Genomic DNA, 24277 nt, shown 5'->3' on the forward strand with positions numbered 1-24277 from the left:
CATGAAGGGTGCCTTGTGTATCAAATGCATCAATTCAGTACCTCCAGAGTCATAAGCCGGGTTTTTGGGGCTACAAAGTAATCAAATAATGAACGAGTTATGCCGGGCCATCTTATCGAGAATCAGCATTTAATTAATTGTAGTTTCCTAAAATCGTATGGAAAGTTTAAAATATGCTTCACTTGTGCTACATATACGGATTTATAATTCTTAATTACTGATTAAATTCCGAGGTTGTAACTCAATTAATTCAAAAGAAAGTATCCAAGTAGATTACAGAGATGGTTCACGAATTGTAAACTAATAATGTGTTAACAAAACTTTCCGAAATGTGCTTTAATGATAGTATCAATATAAAGTTATCGTTCCTAATCACTTACCAAATTCCGAGGTTGTAACTCGATGAATTCAACAGAGAATATTCAGGACGCTTTCAGAGAGGGTGAAAAGCTGTATCCTGCCACCAAAGGTACCCCTTGTTGGCCATAACTAGTCGGTGCAAGGAGTGTCCACAAACCTCGACAAGGTTTCAGTAGTGAAGTCCTGGACACTAACGAGCCGTGTTTCACAGCTGAAAGTTTTTCTGAGAACCTTAGGTTACTATAGAAAGTTCATACCAGATTTTTCTACACTTGAAACCCCACTCTTCCAGCTTGAGAAGAAGGGACGTAATTTCTGGGGTCCACTGACTGTGAAAATCTTTTACGATACTCTGAAAAAAGTCCTCTGTGAAGGTCCAGTACTAGCATTCCAAAGATTTGACCTTCCATTCATACTATTAACTGACCCTAGTACAACTTGTGTCGCTGCTGTGTTCATCTTAATTGCAAAAGGACGAGCAACGCCTAATTTCATATGCCGCTGAGGCCTTGAGGAAGTCACAGGATAGAGTTTTGTAATGGCGATGGTTTGATGAAAAGACAGTACACGTGAGCCTACAGTTGAGGGTCTCACAGTATTTGAAGGGAGATCTGCTGAAGGAGCTAGATGACGAGTGCAGACACTTGTCAGTGCGTAAGATTAGGGACGCTTTTACTGGTCAGTATAGTTTGTACGAATGATGAACTGTACAACGTGTCACACAAGTGGCACCAGAATTGAGCCAATCCCTTGACCGAGGGCAATCTGTCATGGACGACTTTATATGCCGCTTTGGTTATCCTCGTCGAGTGCTTCGTGACGAAAGTCGAAATTTTTGGTCTCGGAATTTCCGTTGGTTACGCAACTTGATTGAGCCCTGAACTACTTATCCGTATGGTTGCGGATGTTATTGCCAAGATTGCAGAGGAGCAGAAAGAATGGGGCCAGCACTTTCCTTAGGTTCCCTTTGCATTGCGAGTATCAACGCATGAGTACAGGGTACTCCCCTAGGTGCTCATGTTTGGCATGGAACTGAGATTACCTATTGACGCAAAGAGAGCCGGTGTTGCAGCGGATTTGGACCCCCCCCCCCCCTCGCAGATTTGGACCCCCGGCCAAACTTTCCTTTTAAGAATCGTTTGTATCATATTTGGTAACTAATTCTATTTGCAAGCTTTTTGTCGATGTTCTTTTCAATTACAACACAACATTCCTCAATAAAGGTAAAGAAAAACAGCCATTTCGTTCCAATTCTGCCGCACTTATTATGGCGAGTCGTACAGCATACACAAAAATTAGATGCGAACAGACTACTGCATTCGAACTAGTGAAATTGTTACAATAAATCTTTGCTTCTTTTGATGCGAATTAACATTGATACGAAACGTCATAACAATGGTGGAGACTGTTGTGTCCAGTCACAAAAATTACTCTGATTTTCTAATTAAATAACATTAAACAGTTTCTGAACAAGAGCGAAGTAACTACTCCTATTACAAGTCGTTCATAAAGCCTATGATAGTAGAAATGTTTCTATTCTGAACTATTGGAGCTCTCAGCTTATTTTCAAATGCAAATCAACATTAATGTATACCTCTTAACAAAAGTGGAGACTATTACATCTAACTCTTATTTTCTAATTTTCACAATTATTAATTGTTGAGGGATCCGATCCTTAACAACTGCGAAGACGTCTAGAGTCTGGCGGTCTGCAGACGATGCAGAGCCACTCGCCCTCCGGGGCAGTCTTAAGTCCCTTGCAGCTTATGTGCAACCATTCCTCGCACAACTCGCACTGTACCATGTCGTCCCAACACTCGGGCATTGAACAATAACAAAATAAATTAGTGTCACAATTTTGTCTCTTATTAAATTTAGCGGTGTTCCACTATCGCGGAAAAGGTTCAAAAACGACCTTTCTCGAAACATTAAACTAAATGCTTGCGCATTTTCCCTTGGTCAAAAGGGTCATTTCCAGCTTTCAGTTCGTATGCATTGGGGATACGCATATTTTCAATTAAAAACATACTTTAGTACGCACTGGAACGTAAAGTATTATCTATTTCTACTAGAGTGTTAAGGATGATGTTTTCACTCGGTTTTGTTGGTCCAAATCTACCAGCAGATTTGGACGGGGGGGGGGGGGTGTCCAAATCTAGGGGGGTCCAAATCCGCTAGGACACCGGATCTACATGGGAATAATTTACTGATTACCCTTTTTCTTGTCAAGAACAGCGTGAAGGGACGGGTGGAGGGAAATCGGGATACCAACCTCCGAAGGATGTCTATGATACACACTGCGACGCTGGTATCGATTACCTCTCGAAGTCTTCCATATTAAATATGGGTATTACGTCCAAGCGTGAGCTGCATGAGGCAGTAAACATCAACAAACCCGTAAAATGAACTCGGAGCTAATTAGAAAAAAACTACGAACGAACTGTTCAAATATGTCCTTTAAAAGAAAATTGCGTTGTATATGAGATACAAGATTAGGTGTTTTTCTTTCTCTGTGTATATCTAGAGCGGCTTAAACAGTGATATAACATTGTGAATAACGCCATAAGGTACGCCTCAACTTTTTTATTGCAGATATCAAATAGAGTGTTTTACAAAATTTTAAATACAGCTTAGTGTGTTTCGATAATGTACAGAAATAAACGCTCATCCTTGCTCTAGCGACATTTCCACTTCGAAATAAGCGGTTCATTTCATCATAGCAATGGTCTGTCTATCAGCCACAACCCCTCTGAATAGCGCTCTCTGTTTCTTGTACAAGTCGAAAATATTGGAATAATAACTTGATTAATTTGATTTTAGAATCACTCTATTGAGACGGTTCTCTCCGTTTATGAAAAAGCATTTAACAATAACAGCAAGAAGGTTAGAGTAAACATACCGATAGCGATGCACTTTTTTTTGTTTTCTGATACCAATGACACAAAATTTAAGCAATTTACGACCCATGTAACATCATATTACAAGACATGTCACCAATCTCGTCGATAAAGAACACGCTACTGAAAGGTCCATCACTAAATCAACACTAAACTACTAAATATATTACCAAGTCTATATCACCAGCAGGGGACACTTCAATAACATGATTGCTAACAACTAATCGTATTGTTTCACCAGTAAACAGTAGCAAACAATTTTCCCAGTATAGAAATCTAAATAGACGAGCTACTTTCTCATTTAACACCTCCTTTTTTAAAACTCCGGACTTAATCAGCTAAATCGAGTTATTTATCAATTGCAACTTACGAAAAAACTGACTTAAAGGTGCCTCATCAAGGAAACAGCTTTGATTTATTATAACACAATAAGGCCCTTAAATTATTACCGTTATCACGAGTACACATTTTCTTCTAATACTTGATGCACTAAAAAGTTACCGAAATTTACTGTAACTGCTTGGTTCCTAAGCAATATTCAAAATGACACAGTCTAACGACGGTCGCTGGCCCATTTCCCTAATCTCTTTGCCGCGGCGTTCCTTAGAGGTCGTGCACTTGGTTCAGCATCTTCACCTCCGAGATCTTCAACCTTGGAGTATTTGGTCGTGTCATAAGATCCCATGTCGAGCAGCTGCAGATATGTCTGAAGGGAAAAGCAATAAAAGAGGATTTTCATAATCGTCACAATGTTTCCTAACGTCAAATGAAGAAGAAAATTGTAATGACTACTTCAAAGGACAGAAATGATCCTCGCTTTGAAGGCACAGAGTAATGCGTTTTCTTAGGCAGGTTGGTTGGTGAGTAGGAAGTTATGAATGTAGATGAGTAATTTGGTATTTTCAACTGAGTTGATAACGTAAATTGGCCAACGTAAAGAGTCTAAAAGCTAACGTTTTGAGCGTTAGAACTTTGCCATTCGCTCTGACGAGGGGCTAACGCTCGAAACGTCAGCTTTTAAAATCTTAACGGTGGCCAATTTACGTTATCAACTCAGTTGAAAATACCAAATTACCCTGTTTTACTTTCCCATCAACCTTTATTATGAATGTAGATGCTCAGACAGTTTGGAGGGGAAGTAGCGGGAAGGGTGGAAGGAATGGTGATAGATGGGTTCGTGGGTATGAGACATCTTAGCGCGTTTTAAGTTTAAATGTGTTAAGACTTAAAAAACATCAATAAACTGAGGCAAATAGTAAGAAACGTAACTACAAGCAGAAGCCGTCAAAATGGAAGCTCCAGGCACTGAAATTCCCGCAAGCGGCTCCAGCCGTAGTTAGATGAAACCAATACAATCCTAAGCACTTCCATTAATCTGCTGAAACCAACTTTGAAAGAGTAGTGGTCTATGAAGTAATTTTAGAGGAATAAATAATCTTAGAGGCCTACAAGGACGTCAAGGACTTGTTCAAATCGTGGTACAAACCTCTTCACGAAGGTAGGTATCCATTCTTCTTCGAAGGTTTTCAAAAGGAGGACGAAAGTCGGGGTCAAAATTCCAGCACCTTTTCATTATAGCATACCTGGAACAAAGGAATGATGGTCAATACTGGACTGTGGTTTATGTAATATGTGATAAAAATCAACCATTACAGAAATCTTAAGAGAGTCCGTGCAAATAATGGCTAAAATGATAAGAAATGTCTAGCTGTAATAGCTGAAAATTCATCTTTTCAAAATTCTTGAGTGAAAAGACAAACTGGTGACCGCTGTCAACTTTGTTTCATTTAGCAGAGTTCAGTAACGAAAGAAGAAATCAGATTAGTCAAGAGAATATGTTTTTCATCGGGGTTAGGGGGATTGGGTGATTTAAAATGGAACATGGCAACTTGAAAGGCAAGACTCACAGTTTATCATCAACATGATCGGGCTTTGGAAGTTTGTATCCATGTGTGACTCGTGCAACCACATTCCCTTCTGACCACCCCTCATATGGAATTCCTCCTGCGAAGAAATAATCAAATTGTGGCTGTGATACTCCCAAATATTTCGTTTAAAAATGTTGAGATTTAAATCAGAGATCCACTTCTTGTGCTTGACCGCAGCACTCGAAACATGATGTTTCCTAGCCTGATGTTTTATGTAATTGATTACCACTTTTCTGCCAAGTAATTTGAAAGGTTTTTCGTCATTTAAAGTCGAACACAAAATGCAAGTCGTCTTGAGTGATAATCAGAGCAAGGAAAGTCCTGAAACAACGGTTCTCAGTTACAGAGAATGAAACTTCGACAAGCTGAGCAAAATTCATCATTGGCGTAAACTTTGGCACAACAAGTTTTTCTGCCACAGCTCATCACACTAACGTCTGCCAATTGGGTCCTAAAGGCATTGACATTACTAACGAGTTCCAAAAACGATACCTACAACATTTCCACACATGGACGGACGGGAAGTATAAATATTTTTTGTTGAACATAGTTTGACTTACCAAGGGTAACTATCTCATACAGAACGATTCCGTAAGACCACCTGAAAAAATTTCGAAAAACTGTTTCCGAGATATTCTCTAAGTGAGCTTGTAAAGACAAAAACCAAAGAGATGGCTTGCTCAGTGCAAAAATATACATCAGACATACACGTCACTTAAGGTGGAAAGTCCAGCGAAATTTCCCAACAAAATCTCTGGTGCAGTCCATTTGATTGGCAAACAGCCCTGCAACGACAGTTTGTTTAAAAATAAGTGTTTTTATACTAGCGAGTTAAAAAAAGACATGCGTGTAAACGTGAAGTTGTTGATGCACATCTTCCGAGACTTTATGGAGTGTCAAAATTTAGCAGTTGTCGTAAATTTAGATGATAAAGTCAACTAACTCAGTTGTAATCTGTGGCATGGCAGAACATAGAGCTATCCTCATTTGGCAGTTAAGGTGAATTTTAAGCAGAGTTAGGGCTAACCTTAGGAACCTGTTTGCAAGTGCCACTGCAAAAAAGATAAAGCAAAGACGATCTTCTACCTTTTTGGCATTTCCATGACCATATTTGAAGTTTTGATATGCCATGCCAAAGTCGGTCACTTTGCACACATAGTTGTTATCAAGGAGGACGTTTCGAGCTGCCAGGTCACGATGGATTATCTACCCAAAGACAAAGATCCAAAATGTACACTGGCTAACAAATGCATATCTTTTGTGAGATCTACCATGACCAGAGGGAAAATTATACAGACGTTTGCATGGGTTGTAAGACCTCTTGTTCCTAAGGTGTTCATTACAGACCAAACATATATCAAAATGACTACGACATTAGGTGACCCACTGACAATACCAATGGAACTCTTGAGAAATATTGAGAATATGAAACCTGCTTCCGAAAAGATTCATATAATTTAGATATATCTATACTCAAGCAACTCAAAAGATATAACAATCCCTATTAAGTATTTCTGCGGTAAAATTAAATGTAGAAGCATTTTGGTTACTTACCCCCCTTGATCCAAGGAATACCATACCGGCGGCGATTTGTTTGGCAAATAGCACAAGGTCATAGTTGTTCAAATCTTGAGGCCTCCCTTCTCCAAGATAATACCGATCATTAATTCCTCGGCATTTTCTCATGTAACCAAGCAGGTCACCACATGGTAAATGTTCCATGATAAGGATCGGATGAACTTAAAATGACCAAAAGAAGGAACGAATCAGTAAAAAAAACAAACAAACATACATACGAGCTAACATTCTCATACTCAGTTGAAATGGTATTGCATGTAATAAGAATGACGCTTAAACTTAGCATGTACTTTGTCTAGTGACGCAGCCAATGAACTTCACCATGTTTGGCTGATTGCTTGTTCCGAGAATTTTTCCCAGCTCGATCTCTCTCATCAAAGATTTTCTACCTTCCTCCCCTGCGGTGGCTACAATAAAAAGGATATACTTTATAACCGGGTTAAAAATCCTTATTGACGAATTTTCTCGTGCTTAAGAAGCGAAAACTTCGGGTAAGGATTTAGAACTCACGTCCTAGGAAGTCTTTGAAACCCAGTTAGTGGAGCTCACAACTGCAAAAATGGAACCGGTCGGCGAGCGAATCCTTTCGAGGAATTTATATTTTCTTTGGTTCACGATTGTGGCATATACCTGCCACCTTCAAATTTTTTGTTGCTATTGATGCTTCTATTGTTTTATTTTTGCCGTTGTTATAAAAAATAACTTTTCATGAATCTCTCGAGCGCCTTAATCGACCTGAGATAAATGATAACTGGAAAGTGCAAAGCACGTCACTCTTGGAAAAAAACACAAAGTACCCATCCACGTGCTTTGAGGAGAGATGGTTGACTGGATCTTACGTGTGAAGCATTTAGCAGCAACTGTGCGATTTCCTGGTCTCCCATTTGGAGAACTAAGAAGAGCTCTCCACACTGCTCCAAATGCCCCTCGCCCAATGACATCTTGAAGCAAGACACGGTTCACTTCAATCTCCCATTCATCCACTTCTACATTCGACAGCTCCATCTCAACTGCCTCCCCTTGATAAGGACTAAATATTATAAAAATCGTACAATTTCTATTGATAAATCAAAGTATACTTGGTCAAGGAAAAAGAAGTTACGCAAAAGTTTTAAGTTTCTGAATTATTTGACGGATTTCTTCAATTTAAGGAAAGGTAATCACTCCAGAGATGAAAAAACAACATTTTCTTGTGCAGAAAAACTAAAATTATAGAATTACTTGTTCACGCAGACTATCATTCTAGTTAACTTTCCAAATAGAATGGTTGACATGACAGTAAGATTTAAACTCCAACTTAATTTTTTTTTTGTAATTTCAATTCAGTAAATAAAAGGCAACCTAATTGACTTACAGAGCCGTAGCAGCCGCTGTAGGTCCAAATGGCAAATCAAGAAAGAAATAAAGAAGGAATAATGCTTCTGCCTTAACTTGAATATTTAAATAAAAATAATATGCACTTTGGTCAGTGGTTAATAGAAGATTATAAATCAGATAAAATTGCAAGACAAGAAACAGTAGAAGCATGCCTATAGTGCCTCAAAGGTTTTCTTTTTCCTGCAAACCGAGATGATATTAATACTTACCTAACAGTGAACTTGAGGAGAAGAATTGAAATACGAAGTAAAGTAAAAGCTAACATAAACTGGTTCTTTTTTTTTTTTTGCTTCTCACACAACTTACTATTCTCTGGAAAAGTTACCCAAAACAAGATATGAAGAATGAGCTTTACCTGTCCTTCGACGTTTCCAAAAATAGCAGCCCATGAGCAAAATAACAATGACAGCAGCCATTGATCCAAAAATATAATACCACACCAGGAATGGACTCACAGCTGTTGGTGTAAGTTAAACACATGGTTCTTAGCCAGATTAAAAAGGTAGTACATGGGATGATAAGGGAGAGGTTGTTACCTAGTATTAGCCAGCCCTTCCGGATACTATTTTTCGCTAGAGCTTCGCTGGCACATTAGAAATGGCTACTATTTCATGGGGGCTGTCCTGGTGTACCGGTACACGGGGGAATTCCTATTGTTTTCATATCCATACGTGGAGTTGTAACGCAGTTCGTTAATGTTTCGTTCCTTCGTGTACTGGTACACGAGGATACAACCATTTCATGGAAGAGATTCAAAGAAAGGTAAACTAAAGCTATATGGAGAAGACCTAGTTAGAATCTTGTTTTGAATTGAGAAATCCATTGCCTTTGTAAAATGGATGCAGAGCAATTCCCTTTGCCAAATAGAAACAAACAATAATGATGATAATTATTTGGGTATCTAAAGGGAGGTTCTACTGCATCTAACAGGCCAGGGGACCCATATTTTAATCACACGCTTACAACCAACATCCATACACGCATTCACACACACAAAAAAAACAACAGAAACAAACAAAAACAAAGAAACAAACAAACAGACAGAACACAGCAAATAGCATGCTTAAAAACGTTTCAGGTTTCATTAAGTCGAATGATATATTGTTGTTAAATTTCAGATTGTTTCTACACTACAATAATGCCAGCTTACGGTTGACTTTTATCATCACAATAGAGCGGGCCACATTTCCTAGTCTGTTACGAGCTTCACAGGAATATTCACCACTGTCCTCCTCCACAACCTTTGCAATAACCAGATAACTTGTTGTCTCATCCAATTGCGTATCAATGACTGCCCTTTCTTTTATTGGGTCTCCATCTTTTTTCCAAGTGATATTTATTGTTGCTTCGTTGACGCTGCAAGTTAATCTAAGCTTATCACCTTGAGTAAGCGTTGGGTATGGTTTTGGACTTACTTTGGCAGTAGGTTTTTCTGTGTTGAGAAATAGATAATGTATACAAAACTTGGTTTTCATAAAAAAAATTCGTTCAGAATACCTTAATAAGGTAATTAAAGAGAAACTAAGTGATCCAATGCGGGGTAGAACGTGCCAATTTGAGTGAAACTTGACATCAAAGGGGTTCAAAGAGGGTTTGAAATACTTGTCCAAAATGTTTCTGTATCTTTGCCAAAGGGTCCCAGACCCCATTCAACCGAATCTACCAGATGCTTCTAAATAAACCGAGACCCGGCCCTTTGTTCTTTATTATTACGACATATTGCCCCATACAAAGCTACGAGTCATTGCAGTTATCAAAATCCTTTGGATCAAAATGATCAGAGTGACCATGACAAATTATCACAAAGTGATTATATGGAAGAGTCATCTTAAGCAACTGGTAAATGGCGCATGCGCAACGATCATCTTTCCCATAATTCATTACGGTATTTTTTCCAGGTGTGTTAGACTCAAGTTTGTATTTGCACTCTTTGAATTAATTGTCTTGAAGAAATTCCAGGGGTATCGAGACTCCATCTCATTCTTAACAAGCTGTCAGTTACTTTTGGGTAACCATTAGCCACTAGTCACCATTTTCACCTCATATTTTGCGAGTAAGGTGGCGTTGATTATTATTGTTGCGGTGGATCAATCACCATCATTACCCTAAGTGCTATTAAAATTAACCTTATCATCAGTATTATTATTACCATCATAATCGTTATAATTATCGAACCTACCAAATACTTGAAGTGTTGCGGAATAATTTATTCTATTTGCTTTGTTTTCTGCTGTACACTTGTACGATCCTTCCATTTCCTTTGTTGCTCTCTGCATTTGAAGGGATGATTCCAGGAATGACTCTCTCTCAAAATTTTTTTGATTAATACCCGGTAGAAGTTTACCGCCATCAAATGTCCAGGTCAGTTTTGGTGTTGGAACACCTTTGGCACGGCAAGTAAAGCTTACTGGGTCTCCTTCAATAACTAATTGGTTTACCGGAGGCAATAAAATCTGAGGAGACACTGAAAATAATAAGAGCACCACTAATCTTTAACCAATGTTCTCAAGATACGACCGAATAACCACAAGTAATCTGGCAGTAATTAGATGTAAAAGCAAATTTTGGAATCTCGTCGGTACATGAATTTCCTGAGGCAGAAGAATCACCTACACACGGTACATGGGAATAACTAGCGGATATTACTAGCATTTACACTCATGTACAGAAGGTAAATTTCCATTCCTTGAGAGATATCAATATGAATGACGTATCCAAATGAAAGACAAATAAATATACAAATGAATAAACTCGGCTTGTGGAAATCCTACTTAAATTTCCAACATAAACAAAAGCAACTTTAAAAAGCTGCTATCTTTTCATTGAAGTTGAGTTCAGCTCCAGGAATGTTGATAAAAGATCAAAATGCCATAGTAAAATGGAATATGTATGTATGAACATAGTTTATTCAGACACGCTGACCTAGTTCAGCTCAAAGCTGCTTAAAATGGGGGCCTGTTTAAACAACGACAAGGCCAGACCTAGACACCGGGCGCTACATTCCTTACTCTTTGCGAGAAATGTGTGGGTTTCTTTAAAGTTCCCTGCTAACTAGAGCAGAGAAGAAGTAGGAGACGGGGCCTACGGTTTATTCTCCTTTTCCATGAAACTAGGAATACCTATCCATTTGCCGATGTCATAGCAAAGGATGCATATTCTCCTCATCTATTTAAGACCCTGTGTTGGCCCGGTCAAGGGCTTGAACCCTCGCAAGGGCAGTACAGCGCTCTACAACGTGAGCTAACCAAGCACCGTTTTGTAAATCTTCATAAAATGATTTTGATTTACCAGTAACATCGATCCAGAAGGAGATGTTAACTTTTCCAAACAGATTTTCAGCAACACATTCATAGAAACCTCTCTCATTAAAAGTCACGTGCTCAATAACTAACGTATTGTTGTTACTAAGAGCTTCTCCATCCTTAGTCCAGTTGACAGATACTGGAGGATCACCCCGTTTAAAACAATCTTTTTCAAATGTTGAGTTCAGTGGAACTGAAAGATTCTTGAGTTCAGGATTTAAATGCGGCGACACTAGAAAGAAAAATTTAAAAGAGTTACGATGAGATTATTGAATGTACACGCTGCAAACGAATGAATGGTCGTCGCAACCAGCAACCTTAAAGAATTTTCATCCTGGCGCCATCATTACGTTAGTTACTTTTTTGACACAAAAATTAAAACCTTTCCCATCTCCCTGCCATTTACCTAGGAAATTTGACCTCCAATCAATCTGAACGCGAGATACAAGTTCTAACTCATTAAAGGTGCAGGAAACATCCGACGTAACAAATTAAAGTGATGATCTTATCCTGAATGTTTAGCAATTGCAACTACCCAGGACGGCGCACTACTTTAAGCTTGATTTTCGCCTGGTCATTACCCCATGAGAAGGTAAATCAGAACCATGTGATCAGCTACGCCGTTCAAATCTTGTTTTCAATTGAGAAATGACCTTCAATTATTCTATATTGGATGTAAACCAATGGCAACACCCGAATAGAAAACAAACAATCACGATGACATTACAATAAATTATTATAAGTTGGTGCTACTGCTTGTAAAAAGCCAGAAGACCCATTTTGTAAGTTCTGATTTACAGTTCCTTAAAAAAATAGCCGGGATAGAAAAAGGAGCAATCTCATTAAAAATCGAATGACGTTTATTGGTTAATAATGGACACTATATTAATAATAGCTTACGTCCGACTATTATCATCACAGTGGAGCGGGCCACATCTCCTAGTCTGTTACGAGCTTCACAGGAATAGTTACCGCTGTCGTCCTTCACAACCTTTGCAATAATCAGACGACTTGTTGTCTCATCCAACTGCGAATGAATGGTTGCACTTTCTCTTATTAGGCCTCCATCTTTTTTCCAAGTGATATTTACTGCTGCTTCATTGACGCTGCAAGTCAGTAAGAGCTCATCACCTGCGGCGAGTGTTGATTGTGAATTTCGCCTTATTTGAGCAGCGGGTTTTTCTGTTTTGAGAAAGAGACAACTTACAATTTAGTCTAAATCAGCTTCACTGGTAATATTTGAGTAATGTAATTATGATGGACACGAAATAATCCAAGAGAAACCCTCTGAACGGAAATTGTAGGGTAAATGGTGCTAATCTAGAGTCTGACTTGTGAATAATAGGAAACCACGAGAGATTTCTCGTTCATGAATCAAGCAACGGAAATTAATAACTACCTCTTATCAATTGTTCATTTTTCCTAACAGTTCAATAACACTTCTGTGTGGAGAGTCAGGCACCATGCAAGTGAAGACTGTCATCCTCAAAGATATTACAGAGATGATCTTGCTCGGCTAATCAGCAGTACATATGTGTAATATCGATATAAAATTAATGTTAAAAAAAGAGAGGTTTCAACAAGGTGGAGGAATTTCCTCACTTTGGAAGACAGAATAATGATCCTGGCTAGCGCTTAAACCCAGAAAAATTAGTTCTGAGTCCATTCGGCCGCAGCTTACATAACTGAATGATTAAAATGCGATTTGAGATCTGAAAACCTACCGTCGACTAGAATATGGATATTTTCGGCAGAAATTCCTCCAGGATTTTTTGCTTTACAGGTGTACAGACCTGCGTCTTCCTTTGTTATGTTATTAAAGAGGAGAGACATGTTATGTCCTTTGGATAAGTTATTCTTAAGCCAGGTTATCTGTGGCTGTGGCCGACCTTGAATAATTTTACAAGTCAAAGTCACATTGTCTCCTTCTCTGATTGGATTGCTTGCTCCTGAAACACTCACCTTTGGTCGAACTTTGAATAAACGAGCAAAAAAGTTGAAAAAAATTGGCTTAGTTATACACACATTATATAAATATCTTAGAAGGCAATTAACTTTTGGGTTACTAACATTAATCTAAAATCTGACTGATTTGAATAACCAGATGAAGGTTGATGAACATACAGAGGGTTCCTACAGAAATGCCCATCGGCGAAAAATTAAAGGCCCTTAGAAAAAATACCAAAGATTGTTTTAACCTCTATAAATGAAATAAAAAACCCATCTTATCAGCATTACCTACATGCAACTGAATTTTTTAAGTGACTAAATTCTTAACATCAGCTACCGATAGTTACCTATAATGTTTAGCTTCATCTTTAATACAAATTAAACTGCATTTTGTAGTATTCATATTTTAGGGTAGATATTTTAGTCGTTGAAGTTTTTTATTTTATATTAGTCTGTGTCCCCTTATTAGCGTGGATTCCTCAGGCTACATGGTTTTTGACACAGAAATAAAGTTTTATCATTATTGTTACTATTATCACCTGTTGGTATAATTTCCCAATAACTCACTCACCCAGAACAAACACAAGTATGCTTTTATGTCTGCTTGTGACCCTTTTCGATCCTTTATTTTGTGTCATAGTACATCTGTATGTGCCACCGTCCTCAGGGAGAACAGGATCAATCTGTAGACTGCCACTGGGAATTTTAGTGACTCTACTACCATCAAGTACTAAATTTTCTCCTTGTTTACTCCATGTTATCTGTGGACGTGGTGTTCCTTCAGCGCCACAGTTTATAATACCAGATTTGTAAGCAGTAAGGCTCTGGACGTCTCGAGTGTTCTCAGTGAATCTCGCTGTTGGAATAAAAAAAGAAAATAACCACTTACCAAAGCCGCAATGGAGAAATGCCAACTAGTCCCTATTGTGTGTCTGTATTGTGGATACCGGGCACATTTACTGTTATGTTAACATTCTCTACAATGAGGTAATTAAGGTCTTCTAAATGTGTTAAAAAGGATTTTCCTACCATTAATGTAAACCGTGTAATACTGAACATATTCCAGTCTGAGGCATTCATATGTTCCTCCATCAGACAACTGCACATTTTCTATGACCAGTTTACCATCTTCTGTGGTCTTGACCCTCTTAGAAGAAGAATTCATCCTTTGCACCTTTTGACCATTTATGACCCATTTCGCAAAACTGGTTTTGTTACGTATTGAGCAGTGAAGGATTTCATTGGTGCCAATATTAAAGTAAAGTTCCTCTTTAACGATTACTTGCTTGTTATCTGAAAGAAAGTAGCACAAGTAGCACAATTATCACTTCATTCTGTCTCAGTATTTTGGCATTAGTTTGTTTCAAAACTAACAATATCTTGATCTTTGATGTTTAATTTTAAACACATGACTATTCACAAGGACCAGTCACCTTTAGGAATTTCCATCTCGGCGTTATTAATGCCTTACTTACTTGGTTGACACATTGCTTGAGAACCTTTGCCATCTTCTTGACATTGACTGGGGACATTTAACTTTCCATCAGTGCGAGCGCAGGATGCAAGTTCATCCTCCGCTCCAGTGCAGGAAACATCCACCATTACAGAACTAATGTTTCCATCATCTACTTTTGAGCCAATGAATTCAGCAAGAGCCTCTTCAAAGCCAAGTTGACGACAAATAACTTGGGCATCATTGAAATCCCATCCATTGGTGCAAATTTTTCCCCATTTTCCTTTGTAAAATACTTCCACTCTGCCACCATACTCTACATTAGCACCATTCAAGCGAACGGGAACTTATAAAATCACAACAAACTGAGTGTTTAGTGAAGGTAAGTTATGGAGTGAATTAATGAGGAGATGAAATATGGATGAGGGAAAGAGATAGCAGGATTATAAAGAAATTAAAAAAAAAAAAAAATTTCAGGGTGCTCAAACAGGTTTAGAAATCCAATTCGGTTGTACGGGTTCTTTAATGGGTAACTGTAAGGGTATCAATTTTGGGCCTTTATTACGCCTTCAACTACAATTTAAACCAATCCTAGCAAACAACGTAATTGTCAATATGTCATATTTTCTTAAAGAGCAATCTTAGAGGAAAGACTAGTAACGAATTAAATAATCAAAGCAAGAAAAGATGTTTTGGCGAGGTCTACCGCTCGAATTATGATCAAGTCTCTAAGGGTACCTAAGGTACGATGTACAAAAGAGAAGACTGAAACAGATATGACAACAAATTCCAAAATGCATAATTGATTAATACCTTTGCAGAATTGCAGTCTGTTTGAGAAGCTTTCTTCACATTTGGTCAAAGTGGTGGTGCAGTTGAAATTAGTAGATGTCTCTGATACATTGCCACTGTCTTTATACCATCTACCATAATCACTGCTGTTAGAGTATCCCATTGCCATACACGTCAAATCTACTTCAACTTTAATCCACGTAGTGGTGCAAAGCTTTTTCCAGCTGCTGTTGGTATAGATTTCCATTGTACCAACTGACGGGTTGCTCTCCGTTTTAAAGCGTAGTGGAAATGCTGATAAAAGAAATAGTACAGAAGTTTATTTACATCTTAGTAGGCTCTCTTCAAGATTCTAAAAATTTTAAATATTGTGCCGATGATTGCCCCAAATAGGCACTTAGTTTCATATGTAGACCAATTATAGGTATGTTAGAAACATAATCACCAGCCTAAAGCTAAATGGTATCTTTTAGGATCGGTCAGAAAAACATAATCAATACTCGGATCAGACATCACATATCATTTTTATCAAGAAACTAAATATCTCAGCCGTGATTGACGAGAAATTTAGCGCCAAATGCTCATGGATGACAACAGTGGAAACTGTAATGAGAATGATAACAATATAAATGAAGATACTTAAATAATACAAACATTTGCAATAATAATGATAGGGATTGGATGATAACAATAACGATAACGATGATGATAATGATGATAATAATGAGCGTGAGAACGATAACGATAATAGTAATCAAAATAACTTTATTCAAGCTGCGACAAGGTCAATTTATTAAGATGTAGATTAAAAATCGAAGGCTTTTGATAGGACTTAGCATTTTAATATGGGGCTCAACTATGATTACACTTCGGACCATCCATGATGTCTGTATGTTACCTTCGTGGCAACTGAACATTTTGTTACATTCCCTTACGAGTGCTCTGTTCCCATTACAATGTTTCCCGCCATATGCTGGTTCTGGATTGGAACATTCTCTAAACCTTATCTGTATGCCACTGGCTGTTTTAGTGCAGATACTCCAGGGACTCCACTCACTCCAACCACCACTGACTAACAATGATTCAAGAACAAGCAGTAGGACAACTTTAAAACTTTGCTTTGGAAGAAGCCACTGTGATCAGGTTGTTTTCAGAAATTATTATTTTTAACTTCGCTTGAAATTTTCATTCAAATTGAAGGCAGGAAAAAATATTAAAACACTTGAAACATGCTTTACTAGAGATGTGCCTCGTCAATTGTTACTTCTGGATGGGTTAATACCCTTTTTTAAAAGTAATAAGAGTTTTGGTAATTTTTAGTTTATCATTTCCTTTTTGTAAAGATTAAAACTTACCACTGTATGGTAGCAACGATTACAAAATGTCAGCTGGACAAATATACGTAATGCAAGATAGGTACATGATAGAACGTTCTTGGCACAGCCTTTCACTTTACTGTTTGAGGGGAGGGTGGGACTGGTACAGCTGCGTCCTCGTCTTTGTAATCCGCCCCCACAAGTTACATTTCAGTTCTCCCATCCCCCCCAGAATGACAAGCCACTATCAACTATCATCGTATCGGACGTTAACCTGATTAACAGGTTAAATATGCTTTGAAATAAAGAGCAGCCTGCAGATATTGCAAATAAAATGCAAGTATATTGCTAATTCAATCCACATTTTGACCGTATCAATTACGAATAAGGCATGAACGAAACTTTACAAAATCTAAATACCAGCATATTGTAGAAACCTTGCAACTGCTAAACATTGATATCTAACTTGATATTGAAAATGGAATGCACATATAATGCTGATTCATTCAACCTTTTGAACGTTGCAAATAAAGATAAGGTATGTAAAGATAATTCAAGCCTCTTTGTGTAATCTAAAGGTATAATTTTTAGTAAAAGGAGACAGTTACTCAGAAATTGTACAATATCTCAAGAAAGGGAACAAGGCACATTCTCATTAAGCATTACGTAAAGTATGAAGACACTTACAATCTGATTCGTTCCACAAAATCCACATGAAAAATAAAAGGATAGCATTAATTATTAAAAGAAAGTACCATAATTTCTGGCCGATTACCCGAGAGTAATTCTCTTAATTTTTCCACAAATAGTTGTTGGCGCGCGTTATAAGAAGGTGCGGGTGATACGATAATTTATAAAGCTTCCGTATAGTTTTAACACTGTAAGGAGAAAAAAACAGGGATGATGAGATCCACTAAAGATACCCAATCAAAAAACCTGTGCAATAACTCAAAAGAGCCAGGCTGATTGTTTTAACCGATCGCATACTGGTCAAACAGCATCAATTTAAAAGGAAATTAGGTTCTTTTTGTATAATCAAAGCAGTCACTTCCGCGCAGCAAAAATACGAAGACACAAATGATAATAATAAATATAATGAGATATACTGCGAAGAAAAGTCACTTTTCTTCTATCAATAATAACAGTGTTTTGAAATCACCGGTGATCCGTGCTATGTGATTGGCTATCATGGGCGTGATAACTTTATAGGATAGATTAATTAGAAGGATATTACTAGAAATTATCAATACTGCATATTACGGTAGTTATTGCACCATATCCTCATGAAAAGGAACAAGACACATTCTCATTAACCGTTATGTAAAGTATAAGGACACTCACCATCTGATTCGTTCCACACAATGCACATGAAAGGAAAAGGATAGTATTAAATATTAAAAAGAAAGATATCATCTGAAAAGTTAATTTTTTTTATATTTATATTGAAGAGTTAGCGGAATCCTTGATAGAATTCTCGATGAAAGTAAAGAGATTCAATTGAAAAAAATCCTCTCAAAGTGAAATGAATCAATTCCTCTCTGGGGTGTTAATAAAATATCATGCCAACAATTTATGTAAATCATCAAAATAGCCAGGCTGATATTTTGAACCGATCCCATTCTGGTCAGATAACATCAGTATAAAAGCAGATTAGTTTCTTTTTGTATAATTAAAACAGTCACTTTCACGCAGTTAAAATAAGAAGAAGACTCATATTACAATAATAAATATAATGAGATATAAAATGAAGAAAAGTCACTTTTCTTCTATCAATAATAACAGTGTTTTGAAATCACTGGTGATCCGTGCTATGTGATTGGCTGTCATGGGCGTGATAACTTTATAGGATCAATTATGAGGATGTTACGAGAAATTATCAATACTGCATATTACGGTAGTTACTGTACCATATCCTCATTAAAAGGAACGAGCCACATTCTCATAAACCATTATGTAAAATATGAAGACACTTACCATCTGATTCGTTCCACAAAATCCACATAAAAGGAAAAGGATGATTTAAGTTGTTAAAAGAAAGTAATCATCTGAAAAGTTAATTTTTTCATATTTATATTGAAGAGTTAGCGGAATCCTTGATAGAATTCTCGATAAAAGTAAGGAGATTCAATTGATTAAAAAAATCCTTTCAAATTGAAATGAATTCATTTCTCTCCATGATGCTAGAAAAAATATCATGAAATGCAGCAAAATATGAAGAAGACTGAAAGGATTATTAGAAATATGAGATATAGTGTGAAGAAAAATCACTTTTCCTATATCAATAGTAATAGTATTTTGAAATCACTGGTGATCCGTGCTATCTGATTGGCTGTAATGGGCGTGATGACTTCATAGGATAGATAAATTATGAGAATGTCACTAGAAATTTATTAATAATACATATTATGGTAGTTGCACCATATCATCATGAAAAGGAACAAACCACATTCTTACCAACCATAATGTAAAGTATGATGACACTCACCATCTGATTCGTTCCACACAATCCACATGAAAGGAAAAGGATGATTTAAGTTGTTAAAAGAAAGTAATCATCTCAAAAAGAATTCTCGATAAAAGTAAGGAGATTCAATTGAAAAAACAATCATTTCATAGTAAAATGAATTCATTCCTCTCTAGGATATAAATAAAATATACTTTCAACAATTTATGTAAATCATCAAATAGCCAGGCTGATTGCTAGGGCCAGACTCTTTAAGTCTGACTTGTGAATAATAAGAAACCATGCAACGGAAATTAATAACTACCTCTTATCAATTGTTTATTTTTCCTAATAGTTCCATAATACTTCTGTCTGGAGAGTCAGGCACCATGCAAGTGAAGACTGTCATCTGCGAGGATATTACAGAGATCGAACTTGCTCGACTAACCAGCGGTACATATGTATAATATCGATATGTGGTTCGAAATTTTAAAGGTAATGTCAAAAAAGGGAGATTTCAAGAAAAAACCCTCCAACTAGATGGAGGAATTTTCTCACTCCAGAAGACAGAATAATGATCCTGGCTAGCGCTTAAGCCCAGAACAATTAGTCCTGAGTCCATTCGGCCGCAGCATACATAACTGAATGATTAGAATACGATTTTAGACCTAAAAAAATGTACCTTTAACAGAAATATAGATACTTTCAGCAGAAATTCCTCCAGGATTTTTCGCTTCACAGGTATACAGACCTGCATCTTTCTTTGTTATCTTATGAAAGGAGAGAGACCTGTTGTGTCCTTCAGATAAGTTATTCTTAAACCAGGTTATCTGTGGCTGAGGCCGACCTTGAATGATTTTACAAGTCAAAGTCACAGTGTCTCCTTCTCTGATTAGATTGCTTGCTCCTGAAACATTCACTTCTGGTCGAACTTTGAATAAACAAATCAAAATTTAAAACACAGTGGCTTAGTTATACACACATAATACGAATATTCTAGAGGGCAATTACCTTTCGGGTTACTAACATCAATCTACAAATTAGACAATGCATTTTAATCTGACCAATTTAAATAACCAGATGAAAGTCCTTTTCTAACAGCTAAAAACAACAAATCATTGGAACATAAAGGGTGACCTTGTAGAAATGCCTGTAGGCAAAAAAATTTAAAAGCGCTTCAAAAAAATAACAAAGATTGATTTAACCTCAGTAAATGAAATAAGAAACGCATCTTACCAGCATTATCTACATGCAACTGAACTATTTAAGTGACTAAATTCTTAAGATCAGCTATCAATAGTTACCTATAATGTTTAGCTTTATCTTTAATACATTTTAGATTACATTTTGTATTATTCATATTTTGGGTAGATATTTTAGTCTTTTAAGTTTTGTATTTTGTATTAGTCTGTGTCCCCTTATATTAGCATGGATTTCTCTCAGGCTACATGGTTTTTGATACCGAGATAAAGTTTTTATCACTATTTTTACTATTATTACGTGTTGGTGTAATGACCTAACCAGTTTCAGATTTTCCCAATAACTTACTCACCTATAACAGACACAAGTATGTTTTTATGACTGATTGTGGCCCTTTTTGATCCTTTATTTTGTGTCATGGTGCATCTGTATGTGCCACCGTCTTCAGGGTAAACAGGATCAATCTGTAGACTGCCACTGGAAATTTGAATGAATCTTCTCCCATGAGGTCCTGACTTTTCTCCTAGTTTCCTCCAAGTTATCTGTGGACGTGGAGTTCCTTCAGCACTACAGTCTATAATACCAGATGTGTTAGCAGTAAGGCTCTGCTGGTCTCGAGTGTTCTCAGTGAATCTTGCTGTTGGAATAAATAAAGAAAATAACCACTTACCGAAGCAGCAATGAAGAAATGCCAACTAGTCCCTATTGTGTGTCCGTATTGTGAATGCCTGACACATTTACTATTATGTTAACTTACTCGACAATGAGGCAATTAAGGTCTTCTAAATGTGTTAAAAAGGATTTTCCTACCATTAATGTAAACTGTGTAATACTGAACATATTCCAGTCTGAGGCATTCATATGTTCCTCCATCAGACAACTGCACATTTTCTATGACCAGTTTACCATCTTCTGTGGTCTTGACCCTCTTAGAGGAAGAATTCCTCCCTTGCACCTTTTGACCATTAATGATCCATCTCACAAAACTGGTTTTGTTACGTATTGAGCAGTGAAGGATTTCATTGGTGCCAATATTAAAGTAAAGTTCCTCTTTACCGATTACTTGTTTGTTATCTGAAAGAAAGTAGCACAAGTAGCACAAGTTTGCAAGTAGCACAATTATCAGTTCATTCTTTCTCAGTATTTTGGTATTCGTTTATTTCAAAATTAATAGTATCTTGATCTTTGGTGTTTAACTTTAAACACGTGACTATTCACGAGGACCAGTCACCTTTAGAAATTTCCATCTCGGCGTTATTAATGCCTCACTTACTTGGTTGACACAGTGCTTGAGAACCTTTGCCCTCTTGACATTGATCGGGGACATTTAACTTTCCATCGGTGCGAGCGCACGATGCAAGTTCATCCTCCACTCCGGTGCAGGAAACATCCACCATTACAGGAATAGTGTTTCCATCATCTACGTTTGACTCAATGAATTCAGCGAGAGCCTCTTCAAAGCCAAGTTGACGACAAATAACTTGGGCATCCTCGAAATCCCATCCATTGGTGCAAATTTTTCCCCATTTCCCTTTATAAAATACTTCCACTCTGCCACCATACTCTATATTTGTACCATTCAAGCGGACGGGAACTTATAAAGTCACAAAATATTAAGCAATTAATGAAGGTAAGTTAACAGTAAATTAATAAAAGATGAAATATAGATGAGGGAAGGAGACAGCAGGATTAAGAAGAAATTTAAAAGTTCAAGGTGTTCATACAGGTTTAGAAATCCAATTCGGTTGTATGGGTTCTTGGATGGGCAGCTGTTCAGGCATCATTTTTGGGTCTTTTTTACGCCTTCAACAATTTAAACTAGTCCTCGAAAACAACCTAATTGTTAATATATGTCATGTTTTTTTCAAGAGCAGTCTTCAAGAAAACACTAGTACATAATCAGTTACCAAAGCAAGAAAGGATGTTTTGGCGAGGTCCACCGCTCGAATTATGATGAAGTCTATAGGGGTACCTTGAATAGGATGTACAAAAGAGAAGACTGAAACAGATCTGACAACAGATTTCAAAAAATGCATAATTGATTAATACCTTTGCAGAATTGCGGTTCGTTTGAGAAGCTTTCTTCACATTTAGTAAAAGTGGTGGTGCAGTTGAAATTAGTAGATGTCTCTGTTACATTGCCACTGTCTTCATACCATCTATTATAATCACTGCTGTTAGAGTATCCCATTGCCATGCATGTCAAATCTACTTCAACTTTATTCCACGTACTAGTGCAAAGCTTTTTCCAGCTGCTGTTTGTATGGATTTCCATTGTACCAACCGAAGGGTTTTTCTCCGTTTTAAAGCGCAGTGGAAATACTGATAAAAGAAATAATACAAACGTATATGTATATCTTGAGAGGCCCTCTCCAAGATTCTACATCTATTTTGCCGATGATTGCCCCAAATAGGTACTTAGTTTCGTATGTATACCAATTCTAGGTGTGTTAGAAACATAACCATCAACCCCAAATTAAATGGTATCTTTTAGGATCAGTAAAAAAAAGAACATAATTTACACTACGCACATCAGACATCCCATACTATTCTATCAAGAAACTAAATATTTCAGTTGTAATTGACAAGAAATTTAGCGCTAAATGCTCATGGATGACAACAGAGAACACTGTAATGAAAATAACAATATAAATGATGATACTAAAGTAACAATAACATTTGCAATAATAATAATAGGGATTTTATTATAATAATAACGATGATGATCCTGATGATAAAAATGAGTGAGAAAGTGATAATGATAATAGCAATGAAAATAACTTTATTCAAGCTGCGATGTAATGCTAATGCTAATTTTGGACAAGGTCAATTTATTAAGATGTTGATTAAACGACAAAGGCTTTTGACAGGACTTAGCCCTTTTAATATGGGGTTCAACTATGATTAGACTCATCCATGATGTCTGTGTTTTAATTAATATTACCCTATGTAATTAAAACTCTGACGCACTGATTTTACCATCTATATGTTACCTTCGTGGCAACTGGACATTTTGTTACATTCCCTTACAAGTGCTCTGCTCCCATTACAATGTTCCCCGCCATATGCTGGTTCTGGATCGGAACATTCTCTAAACCTTATCTGTATGCCACTAACTACTTTAGTGCAGATACTCCAGGGACTCCACCTATTCCAACCACCATTGACTAACAATGTTTCAAGAACAAGCCGTAAAGAAATAAACATAATTAAAAAGTTAGATATGTTATAAAATGAAGAGTTGCCCGCGGATATTGCAAATTTCTTGCATATATATCTCTAATTCATTCAACATTTTGACCGTTTCAAATAATAATAAGGAATGAAAGAAACTTTAAAAAATCTAAATACCAGCATATGGTAGAAACCTTACAGCTACTAAACATTGATATCTTCATTGATATTGCAAATTGCATACGCACATAATGCTGATTCATTCAACCTTTTGAACGAAGAAGATAAAGATAAGGCATGAACAGAACTTTAACAAATCTAAATAGCAGAGTATGGTAAAACCCTTGCAACGACTAAACATTGATATCTAAAAAACTATGTAAATTAAATTAAGGGTGCATGGAGCACCTGGAACTAGCAAATTGATGATCAAAACAATAAAAGATTGTTGGTTTAACACCGATTACATGACTTTCAGGATGACCAGCCACCATGAACTATATTTAT

At 36.9% G+C, this 24277-nt stretch overlaps 2 protein-coding genes across 2 annotated transcripts; both read right to left on the reverse strand.

The window, feature by feature from the left end:
* Positions 1-2931: 2931 nt before the first annotated feature.
* On the reverse strand, positions 2932-17805 carry LOC149037534 (fibroblast growth factor receptor 1-A-like). The gene is made up of 22 exons (XM_089187844.1): positions 17641-17805; positions 16536-16709; positions 15659-15931; positions 14868-15191; positions 14422-14685; positions 13964-14248; positions 13167-13415; positions 12343-12624; positions 11429-11674; positions 10320-10604; positions 9291-9572; positions 8496-8597; positions 8118-8133; positions 7603-7793; positions 7054-7170; positions 6740-6924; positions 6272-6391; positions 5894-5970; positions 5746-5786; positions 5165-5261; positions 4744-4840; positions 2932-3963 (listed from the first exon to the last, which is right to left on the reverse strand). The coding sequence occupies exons 1-22, from the start codon at positions 17666-17668 to the stop codon at positions 3811-3813; spliced, it is 3888 nt and encodes a 1295-aa protein (XP_089043970.1). The 5' UTR covers positions 17669-17805; the 3' UTR covers positions 2932-3810.
* Positions 17806-19564: 1759 nt separating this feature from the next.
* Positions 19565-23803, reverse strand: LOC149037535 (leucine-rich repeats and immunoglobulin-like domains protein 1). Its single transcript, XM_089186343.1, has 6 exons — positions 23590-23803; positions 22646-22918; positions 21870-22190; positions 21407-21670; positions 20949-21233; positions 19565-20327 (listed from the first exon to the last, which is right to left on the reverse strand). Exons 1-6 carry the CDS (start codon positions 23801-23803, stop codon positions 20065-20067), a joined length of 1620 nt encoding a protein of 539 aa, XP_089042469.1. The 3' UTR covers positions 19565-20064.
* Between the last annotated feature and the right edge of the window lie 474 nt (positions 23804-24277).

Source organism: Pocillopora damicornis, chromosome 11, assembly GCF_964200805.1.
Source record: "Pocillopora damicornis chromosome 11, jaPocDami1.2, whole genome shotgun sequence".
Taxonomy (NCBI): domain Eukaryota; kingdom Metazoa; phylum Cnidaria; class Anthozoa; order Scleractinia; family Pocilloporidae; genus Pocillopora; species Pocillopora damicornis.